At 36.6% G+C, this 19,413-nt stretch overlaps 1 protein-coding gene across 3 annotated transcripts in view; it reads left to right on the top strand.

Moving 5' to 3' along the window:
* Window positions 1-19,413, top strand: part of dlg1b (discs large MAGUK scaffold protein 1b) — a 428,423-nt gene that overhangs the window by 403,595 nt on the left and 5,415 nt on the right. For 2 of the 3 annotated variants that reach the window (XM_060834674.1, XM_060834675.1), the window contains exons 17-21: window positions 1,000-1,066; window positions 4,725-4,824; window positions 11,940-11,981; window positions 15,854-15,904; window positions 17,920-18,021. In XM_060834674.1, coding sequence (XP_060690657.1) covers window positions 1,000-1,066; window positions 4,725-4,824; window positions 11,940-11,981; window positions 15,854-15,904; window positions 17,920-18,021 — 362 coding nt within the window. Of the gene's footprint in view, window positions 1-999; window positions 1,067-4,724; window positions 4,825-5,158; window positions 5,205-11,939; window positions 11,982-15,853; window positions 15,905-17,919; window positions 18,022-19,413 lie in introns of all 3 variants that reach the window. The other variant, XM_060834676.1, reaches the window with a different exon arrangement.

The raw sequence follows: 19,413 nt of genomic DNA on the forward strand, positions 1-19,413 counted from the left end.
TTTACCCACCTTGTGTATAATGTTCTACCAAATATGATTCTAAGATCAGTTCAAAGAAATATGCACTGAATAGTGGCATTAACCCTTGCATATAGCAATGTACCCATCCAACATGTGTGATATAATTCTAATTTCTTTTATGTAACAGTAAAAATGCTCCACATCATTCCTAAAAACTAAATGATCCCCTTGATTGAGGTGAAGGCATTTACAAAATTCATCTTCAACCATTGAAACAATCAAAAGTTTTCCAGGAGGTCACTCAAGCCATGAATTCTCTGTAGTACTAGCCCGTACGCAAGGAGTAATATCCACTCCAGCCATAAAAATGCCCAACATGCACTTGAAGAAAATAATTGAATTGGCATCTGTACATAAGGCAGTATCTAGCTTCTGATGGTCACTGTCCTGTGGAGAAAGAACCTGATATCTGATCTTGATCTGATTTCACACAAGTTTGAAAAAACTACGAACATTGAAAGGAGCCAGAATATTTCTTGAAGTGAATGGAGGTGTGCTGCAAGATTTTGAAATTGTTGAGCAAATTCTGCATGTGCTTCTCAATGATCCACAGTTATCCAGGTCAGGAGAAAGAAGTGATCTCATTGCAACCTTCACAACTTGATGCAAATGGATGTGGAAGGGCAGCTGTGACATGGCTGTTATTGCTGGGTTTTATTTTTGTATGGTATTCTCAATTGCCAGTTAATGAGTATCATGGCAGCACTGTTCATGTTGGCTTCTCAATGTCTGGTTTGAAAAAATATGTATTGTTATATATATTGTTACTAAGCTATAGAGCTTTGAGATTGTTCAACTGTAAGTAGGTTATTTCCTGACATGCCTCTCTCAACAGTATTGTTAGAAATACAGCTGCATTCATTGGGCGTTAGTGAGAGCATGCGTTTCAGTTTAAAAATGCTGTCGTTCGAGTGTTTTACAAGTACTCGAATATATACTGTTCTATCATAAATTTTTGGCTTTGTTATTTTACTCAAGAGTTGAGAAGAAAGAACGTGCCAGATTAAAGACGGTGAAATTCAATTCAAAATCAAGAGATAAAGGGGTAAGTGTATTGGGAAAATAATAATTATTGTTGTCTTGCTTCTCTGCATGTAAAAGTGCTTGCACTCATTACAAGGATTTGAAAGTCTATCTTATGAAATGATTATCTAATTTTTTGAGTATTATTAAAAGAGATCTTAAGCATTGAATTGTTTCACTGTATATAGCAACTTACACTTCTGAACTGAAAAAAAACTGGAAGAATTGCCCAGTAAATCTAACTGGAAAGGGATTGGAATTGGGTGAAATTTGCTCTTAATATGATATTTGTTTGGTAGTTAGTATCGATCCTTGAAGCTCCTTTCCAGCCACGGTGCTATATTAACAATACATCTGATTCCAGACCATAGGTTAACTTTCCATCTTTATAATTGTGCATAATGCTTGTTTCTCTTCCTTGTCCTAATTATAGTAAAGTTCTCCCATCACCCATCTCAGCAAATGCATTAAACATGAAAAACAATACCACACTAAAACCAAATTCTTGCTTTATATGTTGTAAACTTCTAAAAAAAAAACTTGCATTTATATAGCATCTTGCCTGACCACCAGGCAATCTAAAGTACTTCAAAACAATTAAGTGCCTTCTAAAACATATTTCCTGTTGTAATCTTAAGAAATGTAGCAGCTAATTTCTGCACAACAAACTCCCACAGATATGTGAAAAACTCCAATTGATTGGTAATGAATGTTGGCCAAGACACTAGAGATAACTCCACTACTGCTTATTAAAATGATGCTATAGGATCTTTTACAGCCACATGAGAGGGATCACATCTATAAGATGATCCCTCTGACAATGCAGCATTTGCTCCATACTGTACTGGAGTTTCAGTGTAGATTGTTGTGTGCAAGTACTGGTGGACAACTCAAGCAGATAATCTTTACGAATTTGAACTGAGTATGCTACCAACCCAATCATGGATGACAAATTAAAAGTTTCTTGATTTGGTTTCTTAAACAGATACTGTGACCATTGAATTAGAAAAGTAAAAGTTTTAAAGAATAGACTATTCCTGTAATGTGTGTCTTGCTCAAGTACGGCTGTTCCTTTAAAACTAGGTATTAATAAATAGTAATGGTGCATTAATCTTGCGTTCTGAGCACATTAGATACGTTAATGGCAAGAGTAAGTTTGAATTTAAGACTAAAATCAAGATAAGTGCACCACCTTAAATATTAATTATTATCATTAGATTATGGGTAAGGCATATTCTGATTTTTTAAAAATATTTTTATTTGCATATATATATATTAGTGCATTTTGGTGGAGATCATGCCCTCAAGTAATGCATATTTATGAAGAGTTATCTAACATTAAATGCATTTTGAAATGATATATTGAAACACTTTTTCAATGAAAAATTTAAAACATATAGCTGTCGCGATACCTTAAAACAATTTAACTTTGCTCTTTTTAAAAATTGTTCCTTATTCCTGAAGTATTCCTCCCAGTCAGTATCTATTATCTCTCCAGGATATGGAAACTTGTGGTGAGAATTCATTCTGAAAGCCAGAAAGTTCTTTCTGCAATTAAAACTGAGTAGCAAAATGTGTTTATATTTTTTTTAAGCTGACCACCAGAGGTAAAAGTGTAACCATCCTAATATTTGGTGAGGTGACCACAGCTTTTTGTTGTTACTTGTTAACTTCAGGATGTGGATAGGGAAAAGGGCGAGGCGTCTCAATTAACTGCTACTTTGGGGCAAGGGTTTGCAGTACTGACTAGAAAAAAAATTTTTACTTACCCATAATCTAAAAATAATGTAATTTATGTTAAAAATTATACTTATTGGTATGTAAATATTTAGAATGTCAAGTGTTTCTTTAGATCTCTGCAGAAATCTAAACTACTGTTCTTCAGAAATGTTGAGCCAGGAGTGAACAATAGTTTAACAGCATGTTCTACACTGTTCTTCCAGTTGCTGTAGATTTCACTGCTAAAATGGAAAACAATTTTAGTGGTTTGGTGTGTATATATAGTTGGACCAATTGTGTACTAACGTGTACAGAAAATGCATGTAGCTAAAGGACTGAGGAAAACTACGCTTGCCATTGATGAAGATCTGCATCCCATAGGGCTGTCTTAATTAGCCACATTTAAACTTCAGCATGGCTTCAGAGATGCCAGGCTTTAGCACGCTCTGCATGCTGTGTTTTTTTAAAAAACAAAATGACTTTTACATCTCAAAATCCAATTTCTCTTCTGTTTTGGGTGTTGGCCGTGGTCAGACACCTGATGCTAGTTTTTAGATTTAACCTGATGGTAATTACTTATCCTCATTTTGGTTTCACCAATTTGCAGACTCGTTCCAGCATTCTACTAAAGCTAGATGTAAAATGAATAAATTTAAAATTTATTACCTTATAGTCAAGTGAAGACTTCTTTAATTATAATTTACCCATTTGGTGTTTTTCAAAATCCTAAATTATTGGGGAAATCACCAGTGTTTTAAGCAATGCAGGCAGTCACACCAATATCAATGCTTCCAGGTATTAATAACATATATAGAACTCTCCAACTTCAATACAATCTTAATAATTGCTTGTCCTCTAATTAAAACTCATGTGTACAGACAATGATCTCACCCAATAAATTGCTAGCTTTCACAGTTTTTGTGATTATGCATTCACAAATCAATATACAAATTAGGAGCAGAACACAAACATCGACTTTCTCACTCACTATCATCTTTTGTCTGTCTCTGCTGCCCTCTCTTCCATTTAACTGGCCTCATTTACGGTTATGTTCAACTTGCTTTAGAGTCTCTTCTTCCAGTCTAGCCAGATGTCGAATAAAGCATGGCCAACAATATTTTGGAATTAGTTGTATTTTTAATTATCTCTAAAGGAGTTACTTGATAACCACTGATGTACAGCTTCTATGGAATGAGTAAACCTCTCATTTTTAGATTCACCTGAAATTCTTGAGAAATTGGATTTTTCTTTTTATACACTTTGATCACTAGCTTTCATTGTACTACATTGGTTGTAGATTCAATCAATGGACTTCCTGCTGAAAGTTGGCAACAATCAACATTAAAGTTAATTAATGACCGGAAATTGAAATTGGAAGGTAGCATGCCGACCACTACATCCTTTCCTCCCTCCCTTCAAAATTGAGCTCGGTTCATTTGAATCCATCTGTGTTTGTCTTGTTTCTAGAAAGTTTTGTCTTTATTTCTTCTAAAACATTCTTTTTTTAAAATCCCTATTGTTGCCAACTTTGTTTTAATATCCTCTTAATCATATTTTCTATTTTTTTAATTTATTTATCTCAGATGTGGAACTTGACTGATCTTACTCTTATGAAAGTGACTCTAAAGCCAGCACATTTCTGTCTAGTCTTAAAGATTTGATTGGCAGCACAGTTCAAATTAGCTCTATTTAAATAAAAAGGATTTCACTAAATATCTTGGAAGTTGCTCTGGATTTCATTTTACAGATTTTCCATCACAGTCTGAATGAGATTTGCTGAAGGCGCATAGGATGTATTCTGCTCTATCATCTTCTGAACAAGGTTAACATTAAAACAAAATTTATACAAGAAAAATACAAAAGGATGGTGGCCCGAGTCAGTTTTCATGCCTTTCTAGGGTCGGGCATTAATCACGTGGACGTTAGACACCCCTTTTTTTGCCACTCCTTCTCTTCCTCAGCAGTCATTCAATGACAAGCGTAAAAAGAACATCTTTTCCCGAAAATTTACCTTCTACAAGAACAAGGAGCAGAGTGAGCAGGAAACCAGTGATCTTGAACGTAAGTAGCTGCAACCAGATAAACCTGCAGAGAAGGTCAATCTCCAAGTAGGGACCTTTACAGTGTTACCATGGCAACATGTTTTTGCTGAATACAACTGGTCCCCCTCTTTATTCTTAACTAATTGGTGTGTCTGTTCCAAGTCGGCTATTTCAACTTTTAATGTATCTATATACTGAGGTTTTATGGTTAAATCCTTGGTTGAGAAACATCCAAACCAGTTACGTTCACACAAAACTGCCTGTCATGGTAGTAATCATGTAATGTGTCACTGACTGTGTTTTCTGTGACTGTTTTTTTTCTTACTGCTTGCTGTCTGGGGACTACTCTACAGGAGATCCCCGGGTTAGGCGACGACGTTATGGGAACAAAAGGCCTGAGTAAGTGCCGGAAAATCCTCTCCATTCACGTTTACCTCCATCTGTTTTCTGAGCTGATTTGTGTTGCTTTCTGTACTGGTTTGTAGGTTTCTGCTGGCATGAGGGAGGTTCATGGTTATTGGTTTCTCATCCCTGTTTTTACTTTCTTAATCATTATCATGCAAAAGCAGGTTTTAAAATCTCTGGCAATATTTCCTATGCGAACCTTTTTAAGTCATTTTTAAAAATATGACGACGACAAAAATGTGAATGAAATGTGGCCCTTGTGTAAAATTGTATCCATGTGAATGAAAGCTGAAGTTTCTTACATCTGTTTGTAGCTGAGTCATTTCTCTGACTTGCATTTGTAAGTAAACATGCCAGCTTGCACTCTGAAATATCACTTCAGTATTCAACTGATGCTCAGAGATCAAATAATAAATGTTAACATAGGAAGTAGCTGGAGATCATTGCAAATGATTCCATTTTTCTTTTACGTAACAACATCCGTTCAATCACTATACTGTGAACTGGAGGAAAGATGATATTAACTGAAGCTGGTAAACCTCGCTTGGGATAGGGGGTGTTGTGGTGATGGTGTTGGTGTCTTATTTCCTAAACAAAGAGGAAAAAAGTAGTTAAATTGAGCCAAAACTGTTACTTGATAGGAATTGCATTTTGCTGTCATGAAACAGGAATGAAGACTGTCAGGAAGTCAAATCCGACTGGTTCTTCAGTTAGCTATGTGACTGTTCCTGTTGTGTTTTTCTGCAAAGTTTCACAGCCCCTAGTCTTCCTCCCCTCTATACCCTCACCCTCCCATCATTCCTGAACCCACCCAACATAGTACCAAGTTTCTAAGATGAACGCGTTGCTGTCAGCCTTATTGATGATTGGTAGAGATTTGATTGAAACATACTTTCTCCTGCCTGGAAAAATCACTTGGCCTCAACTTTATCTGCAACTTTATGCAGATACATCAAAATCTCCACCAGAGACTCCCACCAGGGGAGGACCCTGATTCAGAGGCATTTTAGTGCCACCCAAATTACCTTCCATGAAGTAAAAGCAAAGTACTAGATGCTGGAAATCTGAAAGAAACTTAGAGAATGCTGGAGAAACTCAGCAGGTCTAGCAACATCTGTGGAGAGAGAAATAAGAGTTAACATTTCCACTCTGGTATGACTCTTTTCTTTTGAACCCCCTGCTTAACTTATACTTGAGGACCCTGGTTCATTCAGTTAGGAATAGAAAAATGCTTGTAAAGAAGGTAAGAAAAAATATTTAAATTGTAGTAAGTTCTGCCCATGGATATCATTGCATTACCTACAGCTGTCAGCTAATAGATCTGTGCAAAAGTCTTCCTGAAAGATGACTGAGGATAACTTTGCTTTTATAACTATATTTGTCTTCTTAGAAGTAGAAATAGTTAGTTTTTTTTTATCATGTGGGTTTATGTTTCTATTCAAATTCAATATGTTAGCCTTTCTGTCAGGTAAGTTTTTGTTTTACCCATTAACTGATGCTAAGAATGAAATTGATATCTGATCAAATGGACCCATAATCTGGTTAACATCTGTTTGAGGTAAGGCTGTAAAGATTTAGGGGCTTCTTTTTTTTTTGAAAATGAATCTTGAGCACTGTTGTGTCAAAACATTGCACCTGCAAGCATATTTAACTATCTTGGTTTTGTGCTACACATTTGGAGAGTGGTCATAGGTTAGGTGAATATTGCCACAGATAGGAGAACGAAGAAGTGCTGCAAACTTATTTCTGAAAGCTTTCTTTCCAGGCATTGTGCCTCTCTTAGTCAAACAAAAGCAAAGCTTCAGAACAAAATTTTGTGGTCGAAATAAAAGCATTCCATTTCAAAGCTTCATCAAACATGACAGCCTAATTTATTATTAGCTTAAAGAGAAATGATCTGTTCCCATTGTCTATCTCTGTTCTCTAAAAAGTGTCCATGTGTGTCAATCCCAATATTCCCTGCCTTAAAATGGACTTTAGTTTGTTTAATTAGGTATCAGAGAGAAAATGACTTTTAAAGAAAAATGCTTCTTAAATACAGCTAATAAAGTCTGCCTTTCTATGTTGAATCTATGGATAAGTGCATCAACTTTGTGTCATTGAACTGCCTAGATAAGGAAGGTCAATTTACTCATCAAATGTCAAATGGGATGGTTTGCTATAACTGGCCTCTGTGTCTGGACTAGGAGTAGGGAAAATTGTTGTCTGTGATCTTGCTATCTAATAACCCTTACTTAAAAGTGTCCAAGCATAGATGTTAGTTGAGAACAAATCAGTGCGGGTGTAAATTCCCATCCTGTTGGTGTAGGTGACTTGATTTATAGATTAAAACTTGTCAGGAACCACAAATTATTGGAGTCAAAATGCTTGCACTCAGTGGCCATTTTAAATTAATACATCAAGGAGAGAAATCAAGATAATAAATAATTGGGAAAATTATGCTGATGTTGAAAATGGTCCTCCTTTCACTACAGTTCAGTCTGCTGTCAAAGGTTACTTGTAATTCAAGTTTTCTTTTTCTGCATATTGGTACATTTATTAAATGGAAAATGGCAACAAGAACCTGGAACCAGTGTAAAGAGATAAGTCATGGGAGTGAGAGAGAGTACTGCAGGAGTAGGGAAGGAAGGGCCATATCAGAGACTATTATAATGGATATTCTAAACAGAATATGATACAGAATTGAGAAGTTAAAAGAAAATCGGTTACGATGTGATTTGGGAATGGGATAAGATCGATTCAATCAGTTCCTTGCATCTCATTTACCCTTATGAAATGTCAAAAGAAGATTGATGTGATTAAGCAACGTTGATGGTGCTTTGCAGATCTATGTGGGCAGGCTAATCAAAATTGATAAATAATTACCTCCTTACCATTGCTGGCTGCATGTGTTTACTATCAGTGGTACCCAATGTCTGGATGATCTAGGTGTAATACTCTCCTGTGGAGGTTTTTGAACATGTTATGTTGTTCAGAATTGTCTCCAGCATCACTTATGCTGTTAGTTGCCACTTGGGGAATGTATTGCTTATTGTGTCTGCTATCAACATCCTGGGAGCTATTATGGACCAGCAGCTGAACTGTACTAGCCACCTAATCCTGTAACTGTAAAATCAGGTCAGACACTGCAAATCCTGCAGCAAGTAATTCACCACCTGACTCCCCAGAGCCTGTCCACCTTCTACAAGGCACAAGTCAGGAGTGTGATGGAATGCTCCACATTTGCCAACATAAGTGCAGCTCTAACAACATTCAAACTTCAACAGACAATAGGTGCAGGTGTAGGCCATTCTGCCCTTCGAGCCTGCACCACCATTCAATATGATTATGGCTGATCATCCTTAATCAGTATCCTGTTCCTGCCTTATCTCCATAACCCTTGATTCCACTATCCTTGAGAGCTCTATCCAATTCTTTCTTAAATTAATCCAGAGACTGGACCTCCACTGCCCTCTGGGGCAGAGCATTCCACACAGCCACCACTCTCTGGGTGAAGACGTTTCTCCTCATCTCTGTCCTAAATGGTCTACCCCGTATTTTTAAGCTGTGTCCTCTGGTTCGGCACTCACCCATCAGTAGAAACATATTTCCTGCCTCCAGAGTGTCCAATCCTTTAATAATCTTATATGTCTCAATCAAATCCCCTCTCAGTCTTCTAAACTCAAAGGTATACAAGCCCAGTCGCTCCAGTCTTTCAGCATAAGGTAGTCCCACCATTCCAGGAATTGACCTCGTGAACCTACGCTGCACTCCCTCAATAGCCAGAATGTCTTTCCTCAAATTTGGAGACCAGAACTGCACACAGTACTCGAGGTGTGGTCTCACCAGGGCCCTGTACAGCTGCAGAAGAACGTCTTTGCTTCTATACACAGTCCCTCTTGTTATGAAGGCCAGCATGCTACCAGCCTTCTTCACCACCTGCTGTATCTGCATGCTTACCTTCATTGACTGGTGTACAAGAACACCCATACCATCCAGGACAAAGCAGCCTCTGGATTAGTACCATATTCACAAACATTGCACCTTCCACCTCTGTTGCTCAGAAGAAGCAGTGTACACCATCTACTAGATGTACTGCAGAAATTCACCACGTCTCTTTAGAAAATACTTTAATTGCCCATAATCACTGCCATTTAAAAGGATAAGGGCAGCAGATACATGGGAACACCCCCCAATTGCAAGTTTCCTTCCAAGCCCGTTAGCTTGGACTTGGAAATATATCACCCCTTTTTTTTATACCCTGACATTCCCTTCCTAACAGCACAATGAATGGAGCTACAGCAAATCATAGAATCCCTACAGTGTAGAAGTAGGTCATTTGGCCCATCAAGCCAACACTGACCTTCCAAAGAGCATCCCAGTAAGACCTCCCCCATCCCTGTAATCCTTTATTTCCCATGGCTAATCAACCTAGCCTGCTCATCCCTGGACACTGGGCAATTTAGCATGGCCAATCCACCTAACCACCATATCTTTGGACTGTGGAAGGAAATCTAGCACCCGGTGGGAACCCATGCAGACACGGGGCGAATGTGCAAACTCCACACAAACAGTCACCCAAGGCTGGAATCGAACCCGGGTCCCTGGTGCTGTGAGGCAACAGTGTTAAGCACTGAGCCACTGTCATGCCACTCCTTGGACTGCAGGAGTTTAAGAAGGCAGCTCCCCATCATTTTTTCAACAGTGATTGGAGACAATAAATTTTGGCCCAGACAGCAATGCCTACAACCCACAAATGAATGAAAAAATGTAGCTTATTTTTCTCAAGTTCTAACCTGGTTCTACTTGAAAATGTAGTATAAGTATTAACTGAAGTACTTGAAGATCCAAAACATTTTTAAAATAGTTAACCTGGACTAATCCTGCTAACTGGTTCAAATTCACCTCCATTCCATTTCACTTCTTTTTATTCTAAAATTTCCCACTCCAATTTATACCAAACATTTATTGCAAAAATCATGTGATGTATCACAAAATGCACTGTTAACAGTGAGCAATATAATCCTGAATTGAGGAAATGTTTTTCAACAAAAACTTGAAGGCAAAAGTAAATGTTATTTGAATTACTCTAAAAATGCATTTATTCCTGACAAAAGGAACTTTGGAATGTTTTTGTTCTTGGATAATACAAATGTTTGATGTAAATACCTCTCAGAGCATATAAGTGCATGACACAGTTCTATAAAACAGCTTGATATGAATTCTGAAAGATGCTAATATTGGAATAAAGTCATTGTGGAACGCCTTCACCTCATTAACTGGATTATCTACAGTCATTAGAGTTGATTAATTGATTTCGAGGCATGAAAAACACCTGTACAAATTTGCAAAATTTTAGTCATTTTAAAAAATTTATTCATGGGATTTGGGTGTCACTAGCTAAGCCACCGTTTATGCCCATCATAATTACCAGAGTTCAGTTAAGAGTCAGCTACATTATTGTGGGTCTGGAGTCGCACGTAGACCAGACCAGGTAACGACAGTCGTGTCTTTCCCGAAAGGATAATAATGAATCAAATTGTTTTTTTCTACAATCAACAACGGTTTCATTGTCATCATCAAATTCTTAATTTAGATTTGTATTGAGTTCAAATTTTGCCATCTGCCAAGGCAGGATTTGAACCCTTTGATTTTCTGGATCTCTGAATTGATACACAAAAATACTAAAAGCCAATCTGTCTGTATGGGGCAGTTACTTGTGTAAACTAATAGAGCCACAAATCACCTGGGCAGTGACGTTAAATAAAGAAAAAACAATTAAATACTTTGTTTCTGTTTAATAAGCAAAACTTCTGCTTCTCTTCCACAAAGTGTGGCTTTCGGTTTGATCAATGAGTGCAGAAATAAAAGTAATATATTTTATTTGGTAAGCTGAATGAGAATTAAACTGCTGCTCTAGCTGTATTGCCTGTCTCCTATTACGTCTAACCCTAAGTATAAAGACAAACAGTATGCTGGTTAATCTGTTACTGAGTCATAGAAACGCTTCAAAATAAATTCTAAGATGTTCAATAAGTAATACATCCTTTGATGTTTATGGCCTAAGACGTGCTTGGGACTGCTAAAGGTGAGATATTGGGTTATAAATAAGAAATATGTATCAGAACCCAAAATGCTGAAAGTCAGTATTATGATTTATCTCTTAGACATTCAAGTGAACATTTTCATTTTCAATGATTCATTGAGAGATCTTTCTGGACAATATTAATTGACGGCAAGCACAATTTTCAACCTGGTTAAATGAATAGAAGGCACAGCTCATGTCATTTCTATGTGACCACTAAATAGATTAGAAATAAGATAATTTCATTTTAATAGTTTTATGTTGCATTAAGCAGAACTGTTGCATTTAGTATTTGGCACAGTATTTGGTAAGGCAATATTGAACAGCTTATTATACACAGGGTATCCACATTGCATTGCATGCTGGTTTGTATACTGCATATATGTATTACTACACTTTTAATTTTAGATTGTCATGCTGGTTTTGGTTATCAGTCTGCTATTGGGTAGTTAAAATGTGTGGAACGTTTCTAAAATTTGTGTGCAAGGTTGTGTTCAGAAATAAGAGCTCAAGTTTCCCAGTTCACAGTAATCACATCATCCAAATAATTGTTATGCATTTCATGGTTTGCTTTGCATATTTTGGAAATACGTAATTTTATCAATCATCATGTTTAAATGTTGCATTTGATTATGTTGCTTATATTTCTTTTATTATGATTTCAGAGCATGTAACCTCTAATGCCAGTGATAGTGAAAGTAGTTACCGTAAGTTGTTTCTTGTTCTGTTTGCTTTGAGTTCAGTCTAGACTTCCTACATGTTGCTTTGCAGAACTTTCAGTGCTACTCTCAACTAATTAAGTTTTCATGTCCTTGTCGGAAAGGTATTCAAAATGATTAGTGTATATTACCTTGCAAGTTTTGACTTTCTAAATAGCAAGTTTTGATACTGACATATCTCTGAGAATTTGCTTTTCATTAAAAGTTCTCCCTTTGGGCAAGTACAGTTACAAGGGGTAGGAAAGTCCATGATTTCATATTTCTGGGATTATGTAAGAAAGATGTGTGGAACGACGTTTCTGGAACCTAGAAAATAATAAGGTCTGAAAGTTCAGATTAGCACTAGCAACACTACTACTGATAGGAGGGGATATAAAAGGTTATAATGATTCAGAGGCTGGATATATGGAGGTGGGGGAAAGAATGCCACCTGTTGTGGAGACAAAATGGCAAAAGGTATAAAAGGTTCCATATCCATGTTTATCTAAATGGGAATATGGCATTGAGATGGAGAATCAGCCATGATCATATTGAATGAAGGAGCAGGCCAGAAAGGGCCAAATGTCCACCTTCTCCTAGGGTCCACTTCTGAGATGCTCTGAGTGACTGTTGAAGTCTGAAGGAAATGACTTAACCGATAATCCATTAATCTGATTAGGTGCATTAAAGCACAACTTAATTTTGGAATAACCACTCAAAAGAAGAAAAATGGTGATTTTCAGATATTTGAATGCTATCTGATGGAAAATGCAACTGACTTATAAATTCACGATAGTTGAGTTGGCTCCAAATGCAAGTCAGGAGAATGGGTAGTTTATGTGTGGGCAGTATGCAAACTTTGGATATAAATGTCATCTTTATAGGAGGAATATACAATTCAAGATACAAAGCAAGCAGAAGTTTATTCAAAATGCATTAAAATAGCTTGTTCTGCCTTTGAAATCTGCCTTCAGCACCAATTATCAGAGCCTTTTCCAATTGCTTAATTAATAATCATCTCCTTTTCTGTAGCTAGTATGAGCTGTAAGAAACTAGCCATATATGAATTGCTGCCTTTTTAACTGTGCAGTATTGTTGATATTAAATCTGAAGAGCCACATACATGAAAGAGCAGCCAGCACTGAAATGACTATCACTGATCTAGTTTTGTGAGATGTAGCACACAGCAGACCATTGGATAAAAGGACTGATATGCTTAAATACTTGAAAAATGTGTTGCAAATTTTACTTTTTCCCTTTCTCCTCTGCCTTTCTTCCTTCACAACAGAAATCATGATTACAGATGAGTATGGTGAAACAAGAGGTTAATTTCAGACAGTTCTGTTTATATATTTCTCCTCAAATGTACATTGTTTCTCATCAGCCCTGCTTTTGCATGAGTTGCTTGTGCTCTTAATTTTATCTAAAATGTTTTGATCAATTTTTGACAAAGGATCTCTCTTGCTTGACAACAGTTAAAGTTGTACATTCACCTGGTTACTCAGTTCTGAAATGAAATAAAGTTCAATAACACTTGGATCTATAGTTTTTAATTTTAGAAAACATCTACACCTCAGCGCACTTCCCCAGTAATCTGTTTTCTTCCCTCTGCCCTTCTATAACTCCTAATATGTGAATCTAGGACTTTGACTGGAAATTGAACTACATTGTACTCATGTCTGGCACAATATATTGGTACCAGACACCATGTTCTTAAAGACATACTGTCAGAGGGTTCAAGTGTTTATGATATAATGTGAGAACTTCATAAAAATTCCATATCTTGTCAATGTGCAGTCATGCCAAGGAATCATTCTTTCCTCATTCATTCTAGTATGGCAGAGTCAACTAATTCTCAGTTTACTGACAATTTAATTTAGAAACAGCACTACACCAACAAAGATTTTTATCTGCAGAATTTAGCAGGAAGTATTTATTTCACTTACAAAGCTGTACTGATATGAAATTGCTACTTTTGGTCACTTTTCTTTAATAACTTATTTGTGAATGTACTACTTTAACTAAAGCAATAACTGCAAAAGCTCTTCACCTGCCATTTTAGGCTGATGGTTACATTCTGAAATATAATACGAACAATAAGTGATGGATAAAGATCCTCTGGCCCATCCAGCCTTTCCCATACAAATTGTGATACTTTATGGATCAGATTATGCATGTGCCCTACTCTTGCCAAAACCATGTAACCTTGGTGAAAAAAATATGTTAGAAAAATGCAGCTCACTGGGAAAGCAGAGGGTGCAAATTGGGAAACCTGGGAAATTCCTCTCTGACCTCTTATTCGTTAAAGCTAGCACGGGGATCATTCTAGCCTTAAAAATTTGAAGTACCACCTTCATTTTATCCAAGGCAATGTCTCTCCCCCTCCCTACCCCCCAAATATCTCTCATTTGAAAGAATGCAACGAATTGGTATCCACCTTACAAGTCTCCCAAAGACCCACTGATGTCTGGTGTAAACAGGCACCTCTTCACCCCAACCCTAGATCAGGCCTTCCCTAACCTATTCATTGGAACAAACTACAAAATAATGCACCATTTTTTTTCTTCCATAAAGCTTGATTAAATCATGAAATACAGATGATAAAGTTTAAAAGTAACAAATCCTGTCAGCTCCAAACTGTAACAGTACTACTTCAGTTTATACTGTAGGGATGCTTAGACAGGTAAGAAAAGGTCACACAACTGAATCAAGTATCCTTTCATTGGCAGGTGAAGTGTTAATTTAAATTGCATTGGGCATCCATATCAAATGACGACATGCTTTAACCAGCTGACCACAAATGTGTTGGTCTTGTTTGTTGCTGACAGTATTGTGGAGTGGATAGTCTGTACCTTGGCTTTAAATTATACTTTGTGGTGTATATGCCTTTGTGTTAAAATGGTATGAAAAGATTGAAATCATTCAGGATAAAAATGGGCATTTAAACAATCAGGGCTGTAGCATCATCTTTATGTATAGCAGGTGCCAAGTTTAATCCCCATTATTCTCCCTACCGTTTCTGTTAATTATCCTGATTTTTAATTACATATCTTATATAATATTAATGTCCACATTTTTTTTAACATAACAGCAAAGAACCAAGTTGTTCAATCTGGATAAGTTCGCACTAATAAAGAACAGCGAAGTCGTTTCGCTAGAAATCACTAGTCTCCTTAGTCGTTGCAATGTTACATCCTTTGTATTGGACTTTGTTAGCACATCAAAATGTTCTATACTTTCAGTCATTTTATTTAGTGTTAGTATCAAGAAAGCTAGACCTAGGAGTCTGAATCAGAATGATAGATATTTTTAGGATTAATTATCATTTATTTCTTTCTCAAGATTAGACAGAGTTCACCACCATTGCCCTATAATTGCAAAGTCTTCAGATTTGCAATCTTATATAAACCAGAGTTCAAATTAAGTCTGAACTGGTATTCATTCATAGATCATGTCTTTCCCTTTTTCTGCATAACTTTTTAAAATATATTTGCATGTACAAATCTTTTAACGATGTAATCTGGCATGCAAAACAGAAGCACAGTTTACATTGTCCTTCCTAAAATTGATATGATGACGAAACCTTTCTAGATGAATGTTTTAATTAAACAACCAGGAACCTAAAGTAATATGTAATAATGTCAATTAAATAATTGGTCATATAAAAGAACTTCAACAGTATAACTGGTTTGAAAAAGTTAGCATTTTAAACTGGGAATGAAATATCAAGTTTTTGTAATAACATCATGCATTGTCTTATTGAATGAGTGTAAAGTTCCAATCCTCCTGTCACACTGCCACGTAAACAATATTTTAATACTGCATTTCTGTTATTTTAATGTTTAAAAGTTGCCTTTAATACAGTCTTTTTTTTGGGATAGGTGGTCAAGAAGACTATGTTCTCTCCTATGAACCTGTTGGCCAGCAGGAGGGTAAGTAGAAACTGAGTAAAGGGAGTAAAGTAAATTAACATGAGGTAACTTTTGTCTCTTCCTCTTCTAACCAATGTGTATAGTTTTTGGACAAGTATTGTTTTCTTTACATCTAATGTCTACACTTTTCACACACTGTCCTTAATGCTTTGGATGTAAATGCAAAGATCCTATGTGAGTTTGTATAAATACTATTCTGTGGTCATCTTTGAAAAGTAAAACATTAATCCAAGATGATTTTTATCCAATTTTCTTTCTTCCTTTCAGTGAAGATTTGCCATCTGCTCTTGCTCCTTGATAGATATATCAAATATCACAATGCAAATCTTTTATGCGTATCATATTGGCAAATAGTGTAGTGGTTATATTTTCTGAAGAGCAAATGTTTGCATTTGAACACAATCTCTTCACGTTAAAACCACAGTTTCTTCCTTGTCACTTTTTAGCCTCTTGCACACTCTCATCATATTCAAGAGCAGTTCATGCGTGAGTAATCTTTCATCAGTTAGATAGGAAGAAAGCTCCTTTCCTTTCATCTTTTCTTTAAATTAAAAGACAATAAATCACTCTATGTTCAAATGCCTTCTGTTTGACTTCCATCCCAGCATTGAGACCACCTAGTTGAAGTCCCCAGTAATACCTTGTATAGGTTTCTAACTGTAGAACTTATTCTTTTGCTGTTTCTCAGTGGGTCTTAGTATTATTTCATTCTCCTTCATCACTTCACTCCCTGAGTCCTAATTCCATTCCCCTCGTAGTACATATAATTCCATCTTACCATGGTCAACAAAGCCAGTAATTTGGTGCAATAACATCTCCATTACTTTTAGTCTCCTTTCATGTGCAGAAAAATCTGACCTGTAGGTCCTTAATAGCCTTTCCCTTAATTATCATTTATAAGCATAGGATCAGTTTCCACATGTGACACCGATCTTCAGTTCTCTCCCAACACCCTTGATTCAACAAATAGTACTCATCCAACATCTAGTCATAACAGATCAAAGGCTTCCTCAACATTGGGAAGACCAAAACAAATCTGTTTTCTCTCTGGACACTTCTCACCCTAATCACAATTGCACTTAATCCCCTAGCTGTCAACTCCACACATGCTGCATACTTCCATCTCCCCTGCATCTCTTGCCCAAGATCTTAAATCTATGTCCTTCTATGATCAACTGTTCAGAATGGCTTTGCTATGTCTACCTTATCGAAACCTGCTGTAATCCTGCACACTCCTGTCAAATCTTCCCTCAATTTCCTTTGCTCCAAGGAGAACAACCTCATCTTCGCCAACCTAACTTTGTGGCTGACACTCTCGTTCCTGAATTCATTTTGTAAAATCTCTTCTGCAATCCCTCAAGATCCTCAAACAAGCAGAAAAGCAACTGAAAACCTGATAGGTTCCTGTGGCTGTCCAAATTCAGGAGCTAAAGCAACAACTTAATTTGCCTGGTATCCAGTTGGACAAATCTTGTTTTACAAAGATCTAGATTACTTTATCTCTTTAATTTACAAAAATGTCCATCTTTACTCTCATTGTTCACCATCTTCTCTAACTGTTCTCCAAATTTCTGCTCAGTGTTTGTTTTTCCTCCTCTTCTGGAGTGCTTTGAAGCACTTTGCTATCTTAGTACTTTCAATTTATGGAAATGTAATATTTGAGAACAAGTTTGCTGGGACCAAGAAGTATGTTTTAATGGCCAATCTTCTGGGAAGTTGGCATTTGAAATCTCTCTCCCAGTCGGTGAAGGGTTATAGACTTAACGTCAATTTTAGGATTAGCCAGATAATTTTCATAGTTTTATATGTCTAATGGTACGTAAGAAATGTTCAAATATTTGTTGGAAACAAACGTAACCTTAATGACTTCTACAAAAGAAAGGAATGGTTGTAACTGCTGCCAAAACATATAGCTCAAGTCTGATGGCACATGCTAGATTTTACTGCTGCAGGAATATATTAAATATTTCAATGCTTTTACTTCATCTAACCGTGTTTCCGTTTTTGTCATATAGTCCGTTACTCTCGTCCTGTTATAATTCTGGGGCCCATGAAAGATCGAATTAATGATGATCTGATCTCGGAGTTTCCAGACAAATTTGGATCTTGTGTTCCACGTACGTGCATTATTGTTGTCACTTAAATTACATAAGATATAACCAGAGGTCGGAGAGTTTTCAATGAAATGGCTACTACAAAGAAAAATATCTTCACTCAAACTCGCTAGTCACAGTAAAACTGTTATCTAATTATTGTCATGTGCAGGTCATCTCTCTGAGTTGAGACAAAACTCTGTACAGGCATCTGCTCCCAGATTACATCTATTGAACAATTGGATGCTTTGGAATATTTGATATAGCAAGATATTGAATGAGGCTCTGGTGACAGTTTTGAATATCTCCTTTAAAAGTTTTAGGATAATGGGGAAATTAAGCAGAATGTATCAACATTTTCATTTTAAACTGTCCTTTCAAATGTCAGCTTGTGAGACCATTTTATCAATGTAATTCCTTTAAATTGATGTATTTGATTATTAGAAGCCAAGATGCAATCAAACTAAAATTCCCCATCCCACTGCTTAGTGATCATTACTTCACATTCCAACCATCTGGCTGACAAATGACCATTAATTTCCTCAGTATGCTCTAATCTTTAAATGTTAATATCTACATTCTCTCTCAGCAGCTGGAGTCAATCAGTCTGCATTGTGAAATAAAGGTCTTGAGCATGAAAATGTGCTCCGGTGCCTCAATTACTCTCCACATCACTGCTGTACCTTTCCATTCAGAAACTGTACAATGGCTCTGCCAACTTCAATTTGAAGTCCGTATCTTTTCAAATAAATGTTTTCATTGTCTCTTTTAACCTTATTACTGTCACTAGTTCAGCTAACAATATCACACATTACTGGCTTCCCACAGAATGAGGTAATGCCGGGTTACCTTTTTAAACTGCTGCAGTCTAGGTTGTTGCAATGTGTGGCTTGCTTGGCCATTTCAGGACACAGTCACGTATCAGTCACATTGAGGCGAAAGTGAGTACTATAGATGCTGGAGATTAGAGTCGAGAGTTTAGTGCTTGATAGGCACAGCAGTTCAGGCAGCATCCGAGGAACAGGAAAATTGACATTTCGAGCAAAAGCCCTTCATCAGGATTCCTATCAGTTGACTATCAGTCACATTGATATGAGCTAATAATATTAAAAGCATGAATCATAAATTCTGAAGTATTAATAGTTCAGAGAAAGCTGGTTAATACATTGCTTCAAGCTATTGCCATTTCACGCAAGATTTGAAAGAATGCCAGACTGCTGGAAACATTGCCTTCTACTAAAGTAAATAGAAGTAATAAGTGAAATATGTTTAAACTGTCTCAATTCAACCACAAGTAGACATGAATCAGTTGAGGAATGTTTGATGATTCAAGACTTGATGCTAAACCGCCAGTGTGGCTGGTATGAAAAATAGAAACTGTTGCTGAGGCTCTTTGTAAGTGTTTGGGCAATGAGA

This window comes from Hemiscyllium ocellatum, chromosome 13 (genome assembly GCF_020745735.1).
Source record: "Hemiscyllium ocellatum isolate sHemOce1 chromosome 13, sHemOce1.pat.X.cur, whole genome shotgun sequence".
NCBI lineage: Eukaryota > Metazoa > Chordata > Chondrichthyes > Orectolobiformes > Hemiscylliidae > Hemiscyllium > Hemiscyllium ocellatum.